Source organism: Phalacrocorax carbo, chromosome 6 (assembly GCF_963921805.1).
Source record: "Phalacrocorax carbo chromosome 6, bPhaCar2.1, whole genome shotgun sequence".
Taxonomy (NCBI): domain Eukaryota; kingdom Metazoa; phylum Chordata; class Aves; order Suliformes; family Phalacrocoracidae; genus Phalacrocorax; species Phalacrocorax carbo.
In genome coordinates this window covers 2328296-2346804 of record NC_087518.1, presented here as the reverse complement: position 1 = coordinate 2346804, position 18509 = coordinate 2328296, and the positions used below count along the sequence as shown (strand labels likewise).

The 18509-nt window shown below is 45.3% G+C and overlaps 1 protein-coding gene across 2 annotated transcripts; it reads left to right on the top strand.

Moving 5' to 3' along the window:
• The first annotated feature begins 807 nt into the window (after positions 1-807).
• Positions 808-16596, top strand: ARL8B (ADP ribosylation factor like GTPase 8B). 2 transcript variants are annotated; one of them, XM_064453419.1, is made up of 7 exons: positions 808-1096; positions 10946-11026; positions 11663-11736; positions 12156-12249; positions 12848-12915; positions 13133-13203; positions 14642-16596. In XM_064453419.1, the coding sequence occupies exons 1-7, from the start codon at positions 974-976 to the stop codon at positions 14689-14691; spliced, it is 561 nt and encodes a 186-aa protein (XP_064309489.1). In that variant the 5' UTR covers positions 808-973; the 3' UTR covers positions 14692-16596. The 2 variants fall into 2 exon arrangements, with proteins under 2 accessions (XP_064309489.1, XP_064309490.1); XM_064453420.1 differs by lacking the exon at positions 808-1096 and adding an exon at positions 1552-1638.
• Positions 16597-18509: the final 1913 nt, after the last annotated feature.

Below are 18509 nucleotides of genomic sequence, written 5' to 3'. Positions count from 1 at the left end.
GGGGTCTCTGCTCACACCCCACACCTGCACCCCGAGATGGAGGGGCTGAGGGGGTCTCTGCTCACACCCCACACCTGCACCCCGAGATGGAGGGGCTGAGGGGGTCTCTGCTCACACCGCACACCTGCACCCCGCAATGGAGGGGCTGAGGGGGTCTCTGCTCACACCCCACACCTGCACCCCGAGATAGCGGGGCTGAGGGGGTCTCTGCTCACACCCCACACCTGCACCCTGCTATGGAGGGGCTGAGGGGGTCTCTGCTCGCACCGCACACCTGCACCCCGAGATGGAGGGGCTGAGGGGGTCTCTGCTCACACCCCACACCTGCACCCCGAGATGGAGGGGCTGAGGGGGTCTCTGCTCACACCCCACACCTGCACCCCGAGATGGAGGGGCTGAGGGGGTCTCTGCTCGCACCGCACGCCTGCACCCCGAGATGGAGGGGCTGAAGGGGTCTCTGCTCACACCCCACACCTGCACCCCGAGATGGAGGGGCTGAGGGGGTCTCTGCTCACACCCCACACCTGCACCCCGAGATGGAGGGGCTGAGGGGGTCTCTGCTCACACCCCACGCCTGCACCCCGAGATGGAGGGGCTGAAGGGGTCTCTGCTCACCCCCCACACCGCACCCGCCCAAGATGGCGGCGCCCAGCGCGGGCGGCAGGCGCTTCGCCCCGCCCCGCGCGGCCCCGCCCCGCCCCGCCCCGCCCCGCCCTCCCACCGCCGCCGGTCCTCCCCGGTCGCGGTGCCGGCGGCCGCCGGCAGGGGGCGGTGCGTCGCCTGGCCGGGTCCGAGGGGGCGGCGCGGCCTCTCTTGGCGCGGGGCGCGCCGAGGCGTCATATGACCGCGGCGCGGGGGCGAGCCGGGCCGTGTGGGAGCGCGCGGGTGCCGCCAGCTGCCGCCGCCGCCGTCCCCGGCCCGATCCCGGCCCTGGTCCCGATCCCGCCGCGCTCCCAGCCTGCCCGCCGCAGCCATGCTGGCGCTGCTCTCCCGGCTGCTGGACTGGTTCCGCTCGCTCTTCTGGAAGGAGGAGATGGAGCTCACCCTGGTGGGGCTGCAATACTCGGGCAAGACCACCTTTGTCAACGTCATCGCGGTGAGCGGGCCGCGGCGGGACCGAGCGGGCCGGGGGGGGGGGGCGGGCGGTGCCGGGGGCCCTGCGGGCGCGGTGGGCCGGGGCAGCGGCAGCGCCCGGGGAGGGCCGGCGGCGGAGGCCTGCTGCCCGGCCTCGCTCCCGCCCGCCGGGCCCCCCGCGCCGCGGCCGCCCGCGTGGTGGGCTGGGATGAGCTGGGGTGCCCGGGGGAAGCGGCAGGTCTGGCCGTGCTGGGGAGGCGGCCCTGCGCAGCCCGGACGGCGTGCGGTGCCTCTGCAAGGCTCGGTGTGCCCGCGGGACCCGTGAGGGGCCCCGTCGGGGCACAGCTCTGCCCTCCTCCGAAGGCTTGCTTCAGCCTGGGCTCACGCTAGCGTAACGCAAGCAGTGCCTTCAGCTACTTTCTCCCGTTAAACTCTTTTTGGTTTGTTTTTTTTCCAGTGCTCCTCAGTAAATGATTTAAATGTTTCCCACTCATGCTTTTTCTCTCAGATTTTTGCTTATCCCGATTGCTGAAACCCGTACCGAATAATCTACTTTCTTGTAAGGTATGCGCTAAGAAGTACAACTTCCAAGCCTAACAGCAGCAGACTGCTGAACTTGGGCCTGCTTATCTGACGATCTGCCTGGAGCAGATGAAGGAAGGGTGTGGGAATCCTCCTACGTGAAGCTTTTCCATTGTTGAACAAGATAAAGAGTGTCTTGCTTAAATGGCTTATTCGGCTCCATCAGTGGCCTGTTCTGTGGATGCGTGTGACAGAAAACGTTCAAAGAGACGAGCTGGAATCTGGAAGCCCTTGTAGGGAGGCTGAAATGGGGAACCAGGGGTACCTTTTGGTTTTGCAGGGAGCATGACTGACTTGACTCCAGCGCGCCTAGAACGGGAAAGCTGATGTCGTCAACCTTAGACTGAGCAGACCTTCAGCTTTTATTTCTGAGGCTGTCTCCTTGATATTACTGGGCATTTTTATGGATCTATTTACTTAAGTGACAGTTGAATGTGTTACTGGATAGGAAAAGGGCTCTCATTCTCTTGCTGTTATACATAATCCTTGTTACACTGACTATCTGTCAAAGCCTAACCAAGCTCTTGTGTAGCTGGGGATGTTGGCGCTCAGTGAGCTTCGTGGTAACCATGTGAAATGGGTCTGCCCTCATAAAAGGTAATTCTTCCTCTGCCCAGTTCTGTTGGGTGAAAGTTGCTGGACTAACCTGAGAATGCCAGAAGCCTTTTTTCCATCCACAGTGGTGGCTGCCTCTATCTCTGGGCTTGGATTGCTAAAAATGGAACTCTGAAATAGTTGAACAACCTCAGCCTATGGCCCTTGAGCTGATACTGATCGGTGTGTTCTTGCAACTTTGAGCACTGAGATTACTTTTCAGGTTTTCTTTGTCTGCCGGCATCCTGGGTGGTGGTGGCACCTGGATGGTGATGGCATTTGACAGTCAAGTACCGCTTCGCCATTCTCTCTGTGTAGCACCAGCAGCACATCTCCTTCGGGGAGTTATCTGTCAAACCGTACTGCAGACGTGTGGGTAGTACAGAAAGGTTGTACTAGTTGCAGGTTGGTTTAGTCCACCTAAGTTGTCTCAAATGGTAAAAGTACTCCTACCTAGAGCTGACATCTGTATGCAGCTTCCTTTGCTAGGGGTTGAATCTTGCAAGGTTTCAACCATATGTTAGAACAGCACCCAGAAATTTATCTGAGTAAGTGTTGTTCAGGCAGTCTTGCAAAACTGAGTGAAATAAGGAAGTTGTTATGTGTAATGACACAGCCTAATTAGCTGTTTTAGGTTTGGAAGTAGCAAGTCACATTTCTGAAGTTTTTAATTAGGGAATCTGGTGACTCTGTACAAAAAAAACAGAGGGAGGGGACTTGCTCAGATTTTTATTATTGTGAGTGTTTTTTTTTTAAATAATAGCACAAGCTTCAGTTATCAGCACAATATTGCTTCTTCCAGAAGGAGTAGTGCTGTCCATGGCATGAAGAGCTAACTTCTTGTTAGTTGCTTCATTGACTGACTTGAATTCAGAGTATGCATTTAGAAATGAGTGCTGGAAAAGAGTAACTGCTCTCTGCAGGCCAGTTAATGGTTTGGATGGATGTAGCTGTCAAGAATTGGGATTCCATAAAACTAAAATGAAAGGAATGACACAGCAAGATGCTAATCCTATAGAATAGCTCTAAAAGCTGGATTACATACCAGGAACTTGGTATGGCTTGTAAGGTTGCATTCTGCCTAACAAAGGGCTGTTACCAGTCTCTTGACAACAGTGAGTTTAACCTAATATAAATCTCTAATGTAATCTATGCCAATCAAATCAGGCATATGCAACTAGAGGGAAAACTCAGGCCAATTACACAGGAGGCTTGATACAAGGCCTTACCACCACTGAAGTGGAAAGGCTGTGAAAGGCAAACAACCCAGTTCTAGAATAATGTTTTTCTAGGTTGCTAGCTGGTTTGGACCATATTTATTCCTCCCATGTAAACAAGCACTTAGTTTGTAATCAGACCCAACTTAGTTTGACTAGAAGGTTTAAAAACCAACCTTAGCAGTGAAATGTAGTTATAGCTGGATGCAACTACTGCAGCTTCTGCTTTGCTAAGGCTCCGTATTAGTCACTGTCTCTAATTAGATATTAAGCGTAAGTTTTCCATGTGCATGAGTAAACTTGCTCACAAGGGAGGATATAATTTGTTCCTGGTCCTAATTTCCATAATGGAGATGGCCTGTGGCTCTTGTTCAGAGAAACTGCATGTCATCCCGATATCGCGTCTTGAATTGCTAGCTTTTTATCTGAGGGCTTGAACTGCCCATTATTTGCTGGAGTCTGCAGTATCTTCTGTCGTTTGCATCTCTGCAGCTAGTGTCTGCGAGCAGGCTTTCATCAGGCTTGCTGTCAGAGCTGCGAGTCCCAGCCACGCTGGTGTGGGGAGGTACGGGAGGCAACCGAGCTCCACAGCCACGTGATGCAACTGAAACATGACTCAAGTAAACTGACTCTGCTTCCAGAGCAGTGTGTGCTGGTGAATAATGGGACACTTGTTCAGTTTCAGAAAAGTACTTCATGGAAGAGTAGTGTTTCCTGCTGTGAAGTCTTGCTTGAAGCCTGGTAGATTGATCCTTGATGCAGGCGTTTTAGAACGCTGAACGCTCGATAGCCTGATTGTCAGCGGGCAGGAGGGGAGAACTGCAGGGGTGGGAGGGAGTCAGGCTTTCCTGATATGGTTGTCAGGTTTAAGAGCTAAACTCAACCTGTTCTGTTTGTGGTGATAGGATAAATAAGATCCCTTTTTAGGTTTTGTGACAAAGCCTGAATTAGTGTGGTTTGTTTTTTAAATTTGGAATATCTGACAAGCCTTTGAATGAGGCCTTGGTTTCTAGAGAGAGGCAATTTTTCAAGCGCCTCTCAACACAAGATTCCTTCGGCCCAGATGGGACCTGTGCCTTCCTTCCATCCTCATGACTATAAGGAACTTTGACTTAAAGAAGCCACAGCAGAGAAGTACGGAAAAAGATTGCTCTAAAGAGCTTTGCCGCTGCTTTAGTGCCTTCTGAAACACCCAGGTAGGTCATAAATAGCGTGTGCATGCATAGTAGTTAAGCGAGAAAGTTGATACCTTTTTAAGTGAAGTGTTTCTTAATCACAGAGGTCTCTTGAAATGGATTGCCTCACTTCATTAGGTAATAAGCTAATATGAGGTGACTCATACTGCAGTTAATACTCTTTCTTTGAGGTCCTGCTTGCTGTACCCCAGAGGGTCTGAAATAGGTGACTGAAATAGACATCTGCTTTTTCCATTGTGGTCGTAAGTCCCTGTATAGCACTTCTTAAGCAGTGGAAGAGCTTTAAGTGGTAACACCTTGAGAAAGATGCTTCCATGACTATGAGAGGCATGAAGTGTCCTAAGCTCTTAGATGACTGACTGGTAGAAAGAAATACTCCTTTTTAGGTCTTGTTTCGCTGCTGTGTGGTAGTTACACCATAAGCAGTCCATCTCCTTGCCCTTCATTCCACTGAAGTTAGGGTTGGGAAATAAATGCATTTTTTTGGTGTCAGATTAAGCTATTTTGCTTTCTGCAGCAATCATTCATAGAAGTGCTGTTGTAAAGCCTTTCAAGGGACTGTTAGATCACAAGGGTGGAAGCTTCTAAACTGGAGTTCAAGCTTCTAAATGTGATCACAAGAAGTAGCTGAAACACTGAAGTATTTCAAGAAGGAAGCTAGACTACAGAAACTAGAGAGTTGATTTGTCCATGTATGATGCACTTGTTGGTCGAGTCTATGAATGTTGCAGAGGAGGCTTAGTGTAGGGGTAGGTTTTATATAATGCTAAAATGACTCTGCTTTTTTTTTAAAGATATTTCTGAGACATGCAGCTTTTTTCTTAGTGTGAAAAGAAAGAAATTTAGCGAAGAACAGCAGGGCTTAAGGTAGTTTGCTAGTTCAGGGAGATTGGGAGTGTCATCGCTGGAATCCAGGCTCCAATGATGTTTCCTAGTCGGCTAAGCTTGTTCGTGATCTAGGTGGATAAAAAGTATTGAGTAGAGATAAAAGTCTTCATTGTGTAGTAACCAGCATATGAAGAAATTTATCCTGTAACAGTAATGAACCATGTTAGCTTTGAGATGCAAGCTAAAGGCTGCCCTGACCTTTTCTGTTGATATAAAGAATCTCCTTGTGCAGGCTCTGGAATCAAAACCTCGTAGCTGTGACTTGGTGGCTGAGGACCATGTGGATGGGCTGTTGCAGGCAGCGTGCTTTCCAGTGCCAGCAGGAGAGAACTACTACTGTTCCAGCTGGAAAGAAAGAAGAGGGAACACTGGTTCTGCTGCTGCAGTTTGAGTTCTGCCTTTAATGGTTCTTTTAATGTACTGAAATGAATTTTTAAGGAAGATACAGGAAGCAGGAATTCCAGTCTTACGCTCAATTACTTGATCAAGCTGCGTTAGGGCTTGGTGCTGACAGTCTGGTAAGCATAACTCCCTGGAAGTTGGCAGTGTTCTGGCTGTAGCTTATGGCTATGGAGAGGCAGATGAAGTAGCCAGAGTGTGGTTTGGTTTGCTTTTTTTGACTTCCAAGGCAACTGGAAGTGCTAGGTTTAGTAAGCAGCTTGTTTCAATATTAAGTGTTAAAAAAGGCTGAATTTGCATCCTTTGTAGGCTTCTGGTATGTTAGGTGATGGTAAGTTACATGCTTGCCCAAGGTCTTCTCATCCTACCCTTCTGGGAGATGAATGGTACCTGTACCTGGCATGCTGCTGGCTCGTTCCTGAGGCAAGACTTCCTCAGGTGCTAGCTGGCCAAGCTGCCCCTGGCCTGCTGGTGGGCTGAGGGACAGGGCACAGACCCAGAGAGGCAGCCTGCGGGGTCACAGGTAAAAAGCAGTGCTTGTGGATGTGGCTGTGCGTCGGCACATTTGGTGGTGTTTCAGAGCACACACCAAAGCTAGTGGTAGCTGGTGCGGAATGGGTGGGTCAGGCTCGGATCTGGTAGTGAGATGGGGAGTGCACCTTGTGAGTGCTGCGGTCAGTGCCAGAGTTAGTGCTAATACTAGGTACAAGGTGAGCTGAACCCAAACTGGTTCATGCAGGTGGGTGTTGGCCCTGCACTCCTGCCTTACTGGAATACAGTGCAGGGGCTTAGTCCATCTGGAGGCAGTTTTGCTCCTCTGAATAATCCTTATCTGACATAAGCTAGTACTCAGGCAGGTAAATGGGTTCACATTGCCCTATGATACAGTCTTACCTGTGTCTCTCACTTGCCAACTTGTTACAATAACTGTTGGAGCAGGCAAGCATCGTGTAAAGCCGGTTTGTCATTGCCTGTTTTGCTAGCTAGTAAACCCCTTTGCCTTAAAGTGCTTCAGGTCTAGTATTGGGGGTGATTTAGTGATTTTTGAATATAAGACCTGTTCGACCAAGGAGGCTTTAACTGGGCAATCCTGCACGAAGTCCCAACAACATACGGAAGCTCAAAGCTTTTGTGTTCCTGCACCAGGGCCCAGTTAATAGAGGGGTGACTGTAATCAGTTGTGAGTTTTATAAAAGATGGGTTGTATGTCCATTATCCATAACATACCAAACATGAAGCCATGGTACAGTATCCAGATACGAGAGGGCTTTTCTGTACAACTCACCTTGATCGCTGCAACAGTGACTAGTACGGTCTTCCCTTAAACAGAGGTTAAACTTGAATGCTAATCTCCAACTACCTTAATATGAACTCTGCAGAACTTCAGTGCCCGTTGTTGTGCCTGACTTTTTAGGAGTGAGAGGGCACTAAACTTCTAGTTTAGTGTGAACCTATGTGCTTAGGTCTCCGGGAGCCTGGAGGATTAAAAAGGGAGCGTCTCTTAAACCAGGAGGCTTAAAGACTACTCATGCAGGTTCTTTCTGGCATCTGGTCTCTGAAATTTGGTCTGTTTAGTCTCCCTCTTTCTTATCTCTCACACAGGGGCAAGAGTTTTGTGACCTTCAGCCAGCAGTTTGTATTGTGGTATGGTCTGCATGACCTCAGAGCTAATGGCTTAATTCATAATCACTTGTACTTCCCAAGGCTGATCTTCCAGGAGACCTGGATGAAGTACAGTGTCTGCCTGTTGGAATATTCACAGGCCCTGAAAGGAGATGCTATTGCTAGATTTGTAAGCAACTGCTCTTGCTGTCCTTGAGTGTTTGAGCAATGCTACTGTGTATAACAACAGCCAAGCACTTTCAGATTGGGAACTGAAAATGTTCTGTGCTTATCAAACTTGTTTTAAAGCGGATGCCTATTTTAGAAGAGAAAGCATCATATTGTGAGCACAGTGATTGGGCTGAGTAATCTGCTGGGGGTGGGGCAGAGGGAAGTCTGATTCAAACAGAACTGCCTCCTAATAAAAGCATATTCTTGTTTTGCTGTGCAAGTAGCTTTTGCGTATGAATACTCTAAGAAGCAGCCTATTTCCTGGCTTTTTTCCTCTGTAGAGGTAGTAGAAAAAGCCCTCTAGATTTTGGGTTTAGAGAACTGTTTCTGGACCAAGACAGTTGGATACAATAGCAGAACCTGTCAAAAGAGCTCACTGCCTGCTAGCAAAATCCGTTACAGTCATTTTAACCATTTTGTGACCCATCTTAAAAGATAATGTGACTGCCAATAACTTTCTCTAGGTTCACTGATTGTGAACAGAGGAACACCCACGCTTGTATCAGAGTAAGGTCTTTCAGATGAAGTTGATCAATATGCTCAGAACTTGCAGACAGGTGTGCCTCAAAGCAATAAAGTGCCCACCTCACCTCAGAATCCAAAGCCTCCAAACTTCCTACAGAGAGAAAGGGTGTGCTTGTGTTCTGGAGTCAGCTTGGTGAAGGCACCTGCTACCCTTTCCTTCCGTTTCTGACAGTTCAAAAAGCATGTCAGATAGCGCTGGCTTGTCTCAGCTATAAAGTAGAGTATAGAAAGCTGAAACTCAGGTTGTAACTGAGAGACTCTGTAGTGTAGTTTTAAAGCAAGTCAGAACAAGTTTTGATGCCACCTGGATGTGTAGCGTGGGTAGAGAGTACTTGGAAAGTAGTATAAGGCGCAGCAGCTTTTCTGAAGGCTCTTCTGAAGCTTCCTTGTGGTGGATCGCAGTAGTTTCAACATTACATTAAACACATGGCAAATGAGGTGCTGTTCCAATCTGAAGGAATCTGTATCCTCAAAGAGCAGTGAGAGAACATGAACAGCTCTTGAGTGAAGAATCTGGAAGTATCTGAGTGGGAATAGCTGATAGCATATGGGGCAATGCGAAGCACAAAGCGATGGAGGTTTCGGGAGTGCTTGGGGAGATGTTTGTTTAGAAGATGTGGGTGTAGGGTGTGACTGCAGAGGCAGGAATGCAGTGGTTCTTGAGCAACCATGGCAAGCTGACCCTTCAAAGGCAAGACTGACAGCGCATGCTTTATGAACTGAACTAAACTGCATCAGACGTGGAAAGCACTGTTAACCATCTGCTGCTGAGCTACGCATAATCAAACTGGCTGAAATGGACAAGTCGTACACTGGGCTTTCAGGGCAGGAAGGGGAAGCTAATGAACAGGCGTTCAGGTTGTGCACCTGCATTGCTAAGTTAGCAGAAAGGTTAGGCTAGTTTCTGAAGCAGTGCTGCATGAGATTGATACGTGCTCTTTGTAGCTTAAAGGCTTGAAACTTCTTTCAAATGAGAATGCAGCAGCACCCATCTAATGAGGTTTAAGCCGTGTGTGTTTCAGGTCATTGCTGTTTTTACTGTTGCATTCCTTGGATTCAAGGACTTTGTTATCTTTTTAGTCCTTTTAAGAGACTGTTAGTCTGTATAGCCATGCACCTGGAAAGCAGATCTTAAAATGTGAAAAATCACCACCTGTTCAGGGGACTGCTGGCTTCAAATCCAAGGTCTGGACATATGGCTCCTTTTGGAGGTCAAGAGCAAGATCAACATGCCATTTAACTGAAGGACTTGGCCAAATAAGCCCAAATGAGACTGCTATCATCTGTATGTTTTCAGTTGACTTCTGATGTTTATCAGCATTATATTGGAGTCTACTGTGTGAAGCTTTGGTTTGCTAGTGGAGTATTGCAGGTTTTTGGGGGGGAGTTCGAGGTAGGGGGAGCAAACTGAAGACAGTGTGGGCTTCCGGGCATAGAAGTGAATGACAAAGCACTGGTATTACAAGCTGGCAGTCTTCTGGTTGCAAACTTTAAAGAGCATGTACTCAAAGCATGTCCAGTCAGACTTAGTTACTACATCCAGCTTGGGAGCAGCTGGTCCCTAACTCTATAGGGTGATGTGATGTCTGCTTCATAGATCCTAAAGGGCTTTTAACTTGGGCTAGCTTCTCTGTGCAATGTCAGGGGAGAAAAGCAGACTCTCTTGCTGCTATGATAGCAAACCCTAATTGAACAAGTGAATGCATTTGAGTCGACCTTTTTTCCAAACCTGGCTGACTGTCTGGTTCTATTACACACAACGAATGTAGTGAAATATATAATGACCACTGAGGCTGGGATTCATCTTCTGCCAAATAGCTAAGGGAGCACGGGAGAAATCTGTACTGCTGTTGATAACACTTGTTATGGCTCCTGGGTTAGCTACAGCAGATAGCCATGAACTTGGCTTTCAAGCTGTTACAGATAAAAGCGTAACAGATAGTAAAACATTTGCCGCTAGAGAGTCTCTCTAATACAACACTGTTCTGCAGCAGTTATGTCAGAGCTTAAAGTGATGATGAACTTCTGGTGGAAATGGGCTGCAATACTCTCCAGTGGCATTTTGATTGCCTCTTCCACTGCTGAACAAGTTGGACACTGCATAGCCTGGCAGGAAGCAGACCTGTCAGGTCCTTCCACTTTCCAGCCTTTTCAAACTCCTCAGGGAGTTAACCCATACCTGTGGGTTGGAGGCTTACTCCACAAGGGTGATTTATTACTGTAAGTGTTCTCCACGGAGTAGCATACTCAGAGTTGCATCAGAGGAAAATCTTCTGGATATTTCTAGCTTCCAGGTAACTAGGAGATCCTGATGTACAGAACTTGGCTTCAGCAGAAGTAGGTGAATGGCTCTTTTCCTATACTTGCCCTGGCTGTCCATCTGTTAAGCTACACAAAGCACTTCTGCCCAAGTCACTTTGTTCCCCTGACTGCCTCAAGGCTTGAAAAATTAAGTCCTCGTAAGAAATGACTTGACTGACCTCACATAAGCTTCGGTACACATGAATGTAATATCTGTGACTTCTTGGCTATAAAGCCTTCGGTTGGAAGGCAAATGGTTAGAAAAAGCTTACGAAAGTTTACTGTGTGAACTAGCTGCATCAGAGAAGCACTAAATTTAACTGTCTCTTTTTCCAGTCAGGTCAATTCAGTGAAGATATGATTCCTACTGTGGGCTTCAACATGAGAAAAGTTACGAAGGGTAATGTTACAATAAAGGTACGTTACCATTGTTGACTGTCTCTTTTTAAACCCATGCAAGGTTGTCTTCAGCTTCTAGTTTAAAATTACATATGTTTGCTCTGTTCTGCTTCCACCACTGGGCCAAATACAGGAAACTGAAGAGGCTCAGCTACTCTGTCAGATACCTTAAGAATACACTTACGTTTATGGGGTTTCTTAAATGAGACTGTATGTGATTTCCAGGTTCATGGACTAGTTAAAGCAATGTTGTAATAATGCTGCCTTGCTTTAATCTCAGTTAATTTTCACATGTTTAGGGCCCACAGATCTTCCTCTTCTGCTCATCAATATTGCTTAAGGGAAGGCTTGCATCAAAAGCAAAGTTTTAAGTCAATATATCTTATTTTACCTTCTTGTATACCACAGTTTGTAACCTTTGTGCACAGGTGCGTTCTCACATCTGGTGTGAGATGCTCTAGCTTGCATCTTATGCTATAGGGCCTGCAAGCTTTGAGCAGCTGTACAAGCGATTATTTCTGTTCTAATATGTGAGAGGTCCTGCAGCTGGCCTATGGAGAAAGGAAAGCCTGTGTTGTGACTTCTTGCCTTATCTTTGCGTGACATGTTTAAACACAGTGCATGGCTAAATTGTCTTTTTTCCCTTGCCTTAAGATTTGGGATATAGGAGGGCAGCCACGATTCCGAAGCATGTGGGAGCGATATTGCAGAGGAGTTAATGCTATTGTGTAAGTGTCGTCTTCCTTTGGCTAGTACTTAACTTCAGATTTGCTTCTCTTCTGTGTGTAGCCTTTCTAACAGTGCATGCTTGAGTCAGTAGTACTCGCTTTAATTTTGAAACTGTACTGCAACCATATTGACCTTTTTTTACCCTTAAGTTCCGGGCTCAGGGTGGGTTATTTTCTTATCAGTGTCTGATCTGGAGTACTACCTACTTCCTGTCTGAACAGGGGGGTGGTGCTAACTGAAAGAAGCTTTCATCTACTTTGATCATAGTGAACTTTTAAAAGCACCAAATTCTTTGCTCAGTAGACCTAGCTTTGTTTAAAGCCTTGTTGAATGTGCTCAAAACTGACAGTGTAAAGGAGACAGTGCTGTTTCTGAAGTAGCTCAGTCTCTCTGACCTAACCTTAAATTCTCTTTAAAGCTACATGGTAGATGCTGCAGATCGTGAAAAAATAGAAGCCTCTCGAAATGAGCTGCACAACCTTCTAGATAAGCCACAGTTACAAGGAATCCCTGTAAGTAATATTGCCTTACACAGTATTAAACTTGCTTGAGGAACATGCATATCGTTAGCAAATCTGAAGTCTGGCTTGAACTCGAAGTCAAGTGTAAGGCCTAACCTTACTGGTTAGTATAAGCATGAGCAATACCTGCCCTTAGTGCCTTAAATCAAATTGTTGACCTCAGTCAATCCTTCAGTGATCTTACTCCTGTTCAGTGCCCACAAAAAAAAAAATATTGGAACAGTAGTTTAGAATACTCCACAGTATGAGTGTGTGCTTCTCTTCTGGAGTCTACTATAGTACAGATTAACCAGAGTGTAGTACAGAAGGATAGAGTAAGTTTGGGGGATCTCAGCTGGAAGTCTACTGGGATTGTTCTCAGTTTTACCAGTTGGTGTGTGCTCATGCTTGCTTTTTGCACATCGGTTTTTTTTGGACCCCTTCTTTCCCTGTGACTAGGTCAGCCTTCCTTCTTGATCTGGTTTAATAGCGAATGTCTTGTTCCATTAGGTTTAGTACCCTAACACAGACTGCTTGTCAGGCTCTCCTGAAGTTTGTTTGTTTTTTTTTTAAAAGAGCTGCAACTGTTTCATTCTGCTCTGGATTTCAGGTTCTAGTACTTGGAAATAAGAGAGACCTTCCTAATGCTTTGGATGAGAAACAGCTAATTGAAAAGATGTAAGTCTAAGCCTTCCTCAGAAAGGCTACTTTTAACTCAGTAAATGAATTCCTGTACATAGAGATGTTGGATCAAGAAGCTTGCATTTATGAAGCAGAAACCCCAGCAATGGGAGGTGGCTGAAACACTGTACAGAAACAAGTTAGGTGGGGAAGACTCAGTATGAGAGTCCTTGTTACAAGTGATGTGTACGTTGAAATGTTCTCTCTTTCATAGGAACCTTGCTGCTATTCAGGACAGAGAAATCTGCTGCTACTCAATTTCTTGCAAAGAGAAAGATAATATAGGTAACTATTAACCTAAAACACTAAGCATTATGAAGAGCTGTCAGAGGATGCATTGGGGGATGGTAACTCCATAAACACAAGCTTCCTGGCTTCAGGAAACTGGTAACAAATCAGAGAACAATGTAAGTGCACTGGTTAAATTTGGTGTAACTCCTGATGGGAGTGAGGAAGCTTGACTGGTGTTAAAGTGGTAGAGGTTGTAGTTATGAAAACATATGTCAGTCTCCTGTGAAATCTGCTGCCTTTCTTTAGTTAGTTTGCAGCAAATAGCTAACTAGTCTCACTGTTAGCTTGGCCTAAATGATTTTATACTTCTGTCAGGTACTCAACTCTGCCTCACTTCATGAGGCTAGCAAGTGTTTGCAGCAAGTTTTTCCTTAGCAGTCATTCCCTTGAAATAACCATCTTCCCTTGCTGTCTTATCAAAGCGGTTCATGCTGTGGCCTGTGCTAGCCACTACTCCGTGCAGCCAAGCAGTACATTTTTTGGTGCTGACATCAATTGCTTTAAAATTTCTGGAGTTCAAAGGCAGAAACGCTGGTACTGTGTAATACCAAGTACTTGACACTAGTATTGCAAGTAAACTGAGTAATCCCAACTGAATGAAAACACAGTACTTGGCAACACTCGCCATCCTTCTGATGCCTTCTTGTGGCTGCCATGAGGTTGACACTGGTGCTTTGGAGGGCTAACATGACTTCACTGATGAGGGAAACCTCAGGCTGGTGGTCACGGGAACAAGCTATATAGAGGATACCAGAATGGCTTTGTATTAAGGACTCAACTTCTTTCCAGGAAAAATGAACAGCCTGTAGAACTCTGCTGGCTTCTTATCCAAGAAGTTCCTGTCATGTTACCTTCAGTTAGAGATACAAACGTGGTGGATAAGAGAAGCAGATACTCCCTTCTATCTCATCTCCCACACAAGGCTCCGAGCACAGCTGAGCATCACTGATGCTGTAGGGAAGGTGCTGCTGGAAGCATTGGGCTGGGATGCTGCTGCTGCTGCATTTCACTTCCTCAGGAGACCCTCTTTCAAGCATGGAGGACCTTAATGCCTTGTACTGTAGGGCTAAACTAACTTTGCTCTCATCAGGTGAGGAGAGGCAGACTGGCTAAGTAAAGCAATGCTGATCCCATACCAAAGTATCAGATTAAGGAGTGTCTTTTTCCTAGGGATGTAGCTGACTGAGGAACTAGGATGTCTGGGGCAGTTCCTTTAAATGTTACTTCAAGGATGCTGGGCAGTCATAGGACCAAAGCACAGGCAGCAAGCGTTCCCCAGAATCATTCTGTTGATCTGTCTTGGACCATCCTCTAGAGGAGGGCTTGGATATTCCTGTCATGTATTTGAGGACCCTGGCATACCAAAGCGATGCTAGTTATACAAATACAGATAGACACTTGAATGTGGAACTTCTTTTCTCTCTCTCTTTAGATATCACGCTTCAGTGGCTTATTCAGCATTCAAAATCTAGAAGAAGCTGAAGTCTTCCTGGAATCTCCAGTACCAGTTGGCCATAATATCAATTGTCCACTTCCCTCCATAATGAGATATTACCCAAAAATCCTGTATCAAGAATCTGCCTTTTCACGGTTCATTTCTCATGTGCACTGCTGAAGACTTGTATTCCTATTCTGTCACAAAACAACTAGAGTTGTCATGATAAAGTCAGCACAAATATTTATTTTACAACCATCTATGGTGGGAGGTTTGGGGGGGCTTTTTAAAAAGAAAAAATCTCTCTACCATGTTAACTATGATGGTACACTCTGTTCTGGTTTTTCAGGGCCAGGTTTTTATATGATTTTCAGCAAGTGTTTTATTTCTAGTGTTTAGTGGCTTGAAGATGCTGATGCTTGACAGCATTAAGATTCTGTAAGATGCCACATACAGTAGTTAGAAAACATTTAAGCGTGAGTTGTGGGATACTGATTTATCTCACAAATGCATGTAATGTGTGTATGTAAGCAGAGAAATGGAAACTGTTTGCAGAGGGGAGCACAAGGCATAGATCAGCATCACTAATCTACAGCTGAGATCTTACCCTGTCACTTGAAAAAGAAAAATCTCATGATGAATTAGGGAAGAGTCAACCTTCTAAAATCATTTTGTTGCTTCTGTTTAACATTTGTGTGGGGGATGGGAACGGACCGTTCTGTCAAGCTTTCAAAAATCAGAGTATTCCAGCATGAGAACAAATTGCTAGGAACATCAGACTTTGTTCAAATACATTTTTCTATCTACAGATACTAGTGGTCTCTATCTGAAACCAGAACACGCATTCTGAGCAGCTGCATGACACTTAAATTACTGATGTTTTTGTATAGAGTCAGTTGTTGACCTTTAGCACAATATCTATGTAACTGTCTAGTGTCTCTCCTGCTCATGAAATGGCTGGGCACAGTTTCACCTGGTGCTATGGAATATCTAGGCTATTGTGACAACTCTAGACCTGCCTGCTTTGATGTAACCATGTGCGAAGTCTGTAAGTTGCAAGATGAAATGTTCTACTGTGTCAAAGCACAAGAGAGCCAATGAATTGATCCTGTTTCTTGACTAGCTCCTACAGTATAGGGAAGTATGTATAAACTAAAGATTGTAATGTTTTTGTAGCTTTACTTTCTCAATGACTTCAGTATATTTAAAGGGACAGACTTGTTAAGACTGGGTTGTTCATACGGTAATGTCAGTGTAGCTTACTAGTGTATGCAAATACATGGTACACCCGCTTGTGTTGCCTCACACTGTGTGTGATTCTTCACCTAAATGTAGTTCGCATTATGTCGGAGTCCTTGGTTGGAAACACCGTTTAGTCCATATCGGTTATGACAAGCCAGTTTTAATTTAGACTGCCATGGCCTTACTGTTCTGTACCAAGTATCGCACCGTTGCACAGACACTACATGCTGCCTGCATTCAGTCTGAACTTGCATTTTAACTTTTTGTCCCCTTTCAGTTTTCTGAAGCATGATTTCAATTAATTCATACTCTGGTGCTGTAGAGGAGAGGGTATATTAACTTGCTACTGTAGTCCCCAGTTCACCAGGAACTGCTACAGTTACTTTTATTTAGCAAACTTGCTTGTGCCTAAAATAAGGAAACTAAACTAGAATGTGTGAATCTTTGTGGGGGACCAGGTCACTGTTTAGTTAACTGGCCTATAGCTAAACTTGATGTGTTTGGTGTTTATATACTTCACTGCTTTCAGCGTTTATGGCATCCAAACACTACCAATTGTTAACCTGTGCATTACTCTCTGCATGTGAACAACTTATACGATTACTGAACTTTGTAAATACGTGAATTTTTTTATTTAGGTGGATGCATATGTTGGTTTACTGCTCTTCAGCTTTATTCAATAAACTTATGTTTTGAGGGTTGTATTGACACTTAACTGACTGACCTGAGTTGATGTGGCTTAACTCACGGAAAGACGTTATGGGATGTCTGTCTCCTCTCCCACAGATTACAGTGGGGGAAGAGGGCTCGGTAAATACCTGACCTTCTTTGTGTTCTGTGGTTCAACTATTCGAATGAAATGCTTATAAAACTACCTTTCAGGCCTGGGGGCTTTCTCAGCCTACATGAGCAAGCTTAGCTAGCCAGTCTCAGCAGACTTCAGTGCTTTTTTTTTTTATATTTATGAAAAGCACTCATCAGCTGAAGGGTCTTTAGGGGCAGCCTTCCAGAGCTCAGTCTTCAGCAGAAAAATGCATGTGTCTACAAGCTTGTTTCTTGTCGTCAAGCCTAGAGAAGAACCTTTGCTTTTCTAGTGTCTCAGATCTAGCAGTGCCTGATCATTCATTGCCAATTAAAGCATAAAGATTCTTATCTCATTGGAAAGCGAGGGTTTTGTTGACGGAGGCCTTGAACAAAATCTTTCATGATTTTAATCTGAACTTAAACTGACCGATCTTCCCAAATGCTTTGTTGCATTAATTTCTCTTGGGTCACTGATTAACTTACAGGACCGTATGTCAACATCTTCCAAGTAATGGTACCGAATTGGATGTCTTCTGTTCATGGCCTGCCTCCATGTAAGAATTCAAACTTACTGAGCTGTAACAGGTTAGTTTTGAGGCCTGAGTACTGGTCAGTTAGCATCCTTCGTGAGTAACTCGGCTGGTGGGAAGGCCTAATGAACTGTTGAGTAAAAGACCGTGTGCGTATTTCTTCAGTTGGTGGTGTTTCCTGCATGCAAGACAAGCTACCTGGAGTTAACGTTCAAAGAAAAAGACCTCTAGATCCAAAATCTGAATACAGTACTAGACAAATTAGTGCTAGTAGTAGTGTTAGTGCTGCTGTAAGATTTGTCACCCTGGTTGGTCTGATAGCAGTACTAATCACTTAAATCAGCCATGGTGTGGACTTGGCCAACGGCTGTTTGCTTGATGTAGTATTTAAGGAATAGTTTCTGCTTCTGAGTGTAAATAGCAAGGAGAGCTACACTGGCTGCCTATCATACAAATGTACTTTTTAAGAGTACACGTATTAATGAAATGATTCCACCTAGGTTTTCACAACTGTTCTTGTACAGTTCTTCCAGATGCCTTTAGTTACTCATGTGGCAGAGATGTAGACCTTGAAGATATTATTTGAATCCAGTGCAGGGGATTACACTTTTTCTGTGTGAGGGCTTTATTTAATTTCCAGCTACCTTTGTTTTGAAACAGAAGGGAAGTGTAGTAAGTGTTTCCAGAGAAGCGAGGCTGCTCTTGCTACCTTTCAGCCTTGGACTGCAAAAACTACTCACCTGGCACAGTTAAATCCAAGGTTAAACCTCTTCTGTTCTAATAAAGGTGTGGAGCCTAAGATAGGCATTAGCATTGTTGTCTTCTGAATGTGGATGCTATAGCCGTGTTCTGCTTCTAGAGATCTGTTGGGCCAGTCTAACCTCTCATGATGATTACTTGCCTTGGCAGTGTGAGCCTGGACAGTAAAAAAAAAAGACTGATTAAATTTTCCATTCTCTTAACAAAAGTTGCTTCTAGGGATACATTTTAGTAACGTAAATTATTGTACTTAAACATCAGTAGGTGTAGTCCTGAAGCCCTCTTCTGATGTGTCTGCAGTAGGCCTTGACCATTAGCATATTAAGAAAACGGGGCCTTGTGAAAAGGCAAATACTGAGCCAGAGAGCACTCTTGGTCATGAATAAGCATGCAAGTTAGGCACCAGTCATACCTTCATGGCTTCGTGTTGGTATTGTACAGCGTCCTGATGACTTAAAACAGCTGTCAACTCTAAATTATTCTTGTTGGTTTTGTTCAGTACAAGTGATTGCTCTTACATGTCTTTAGAC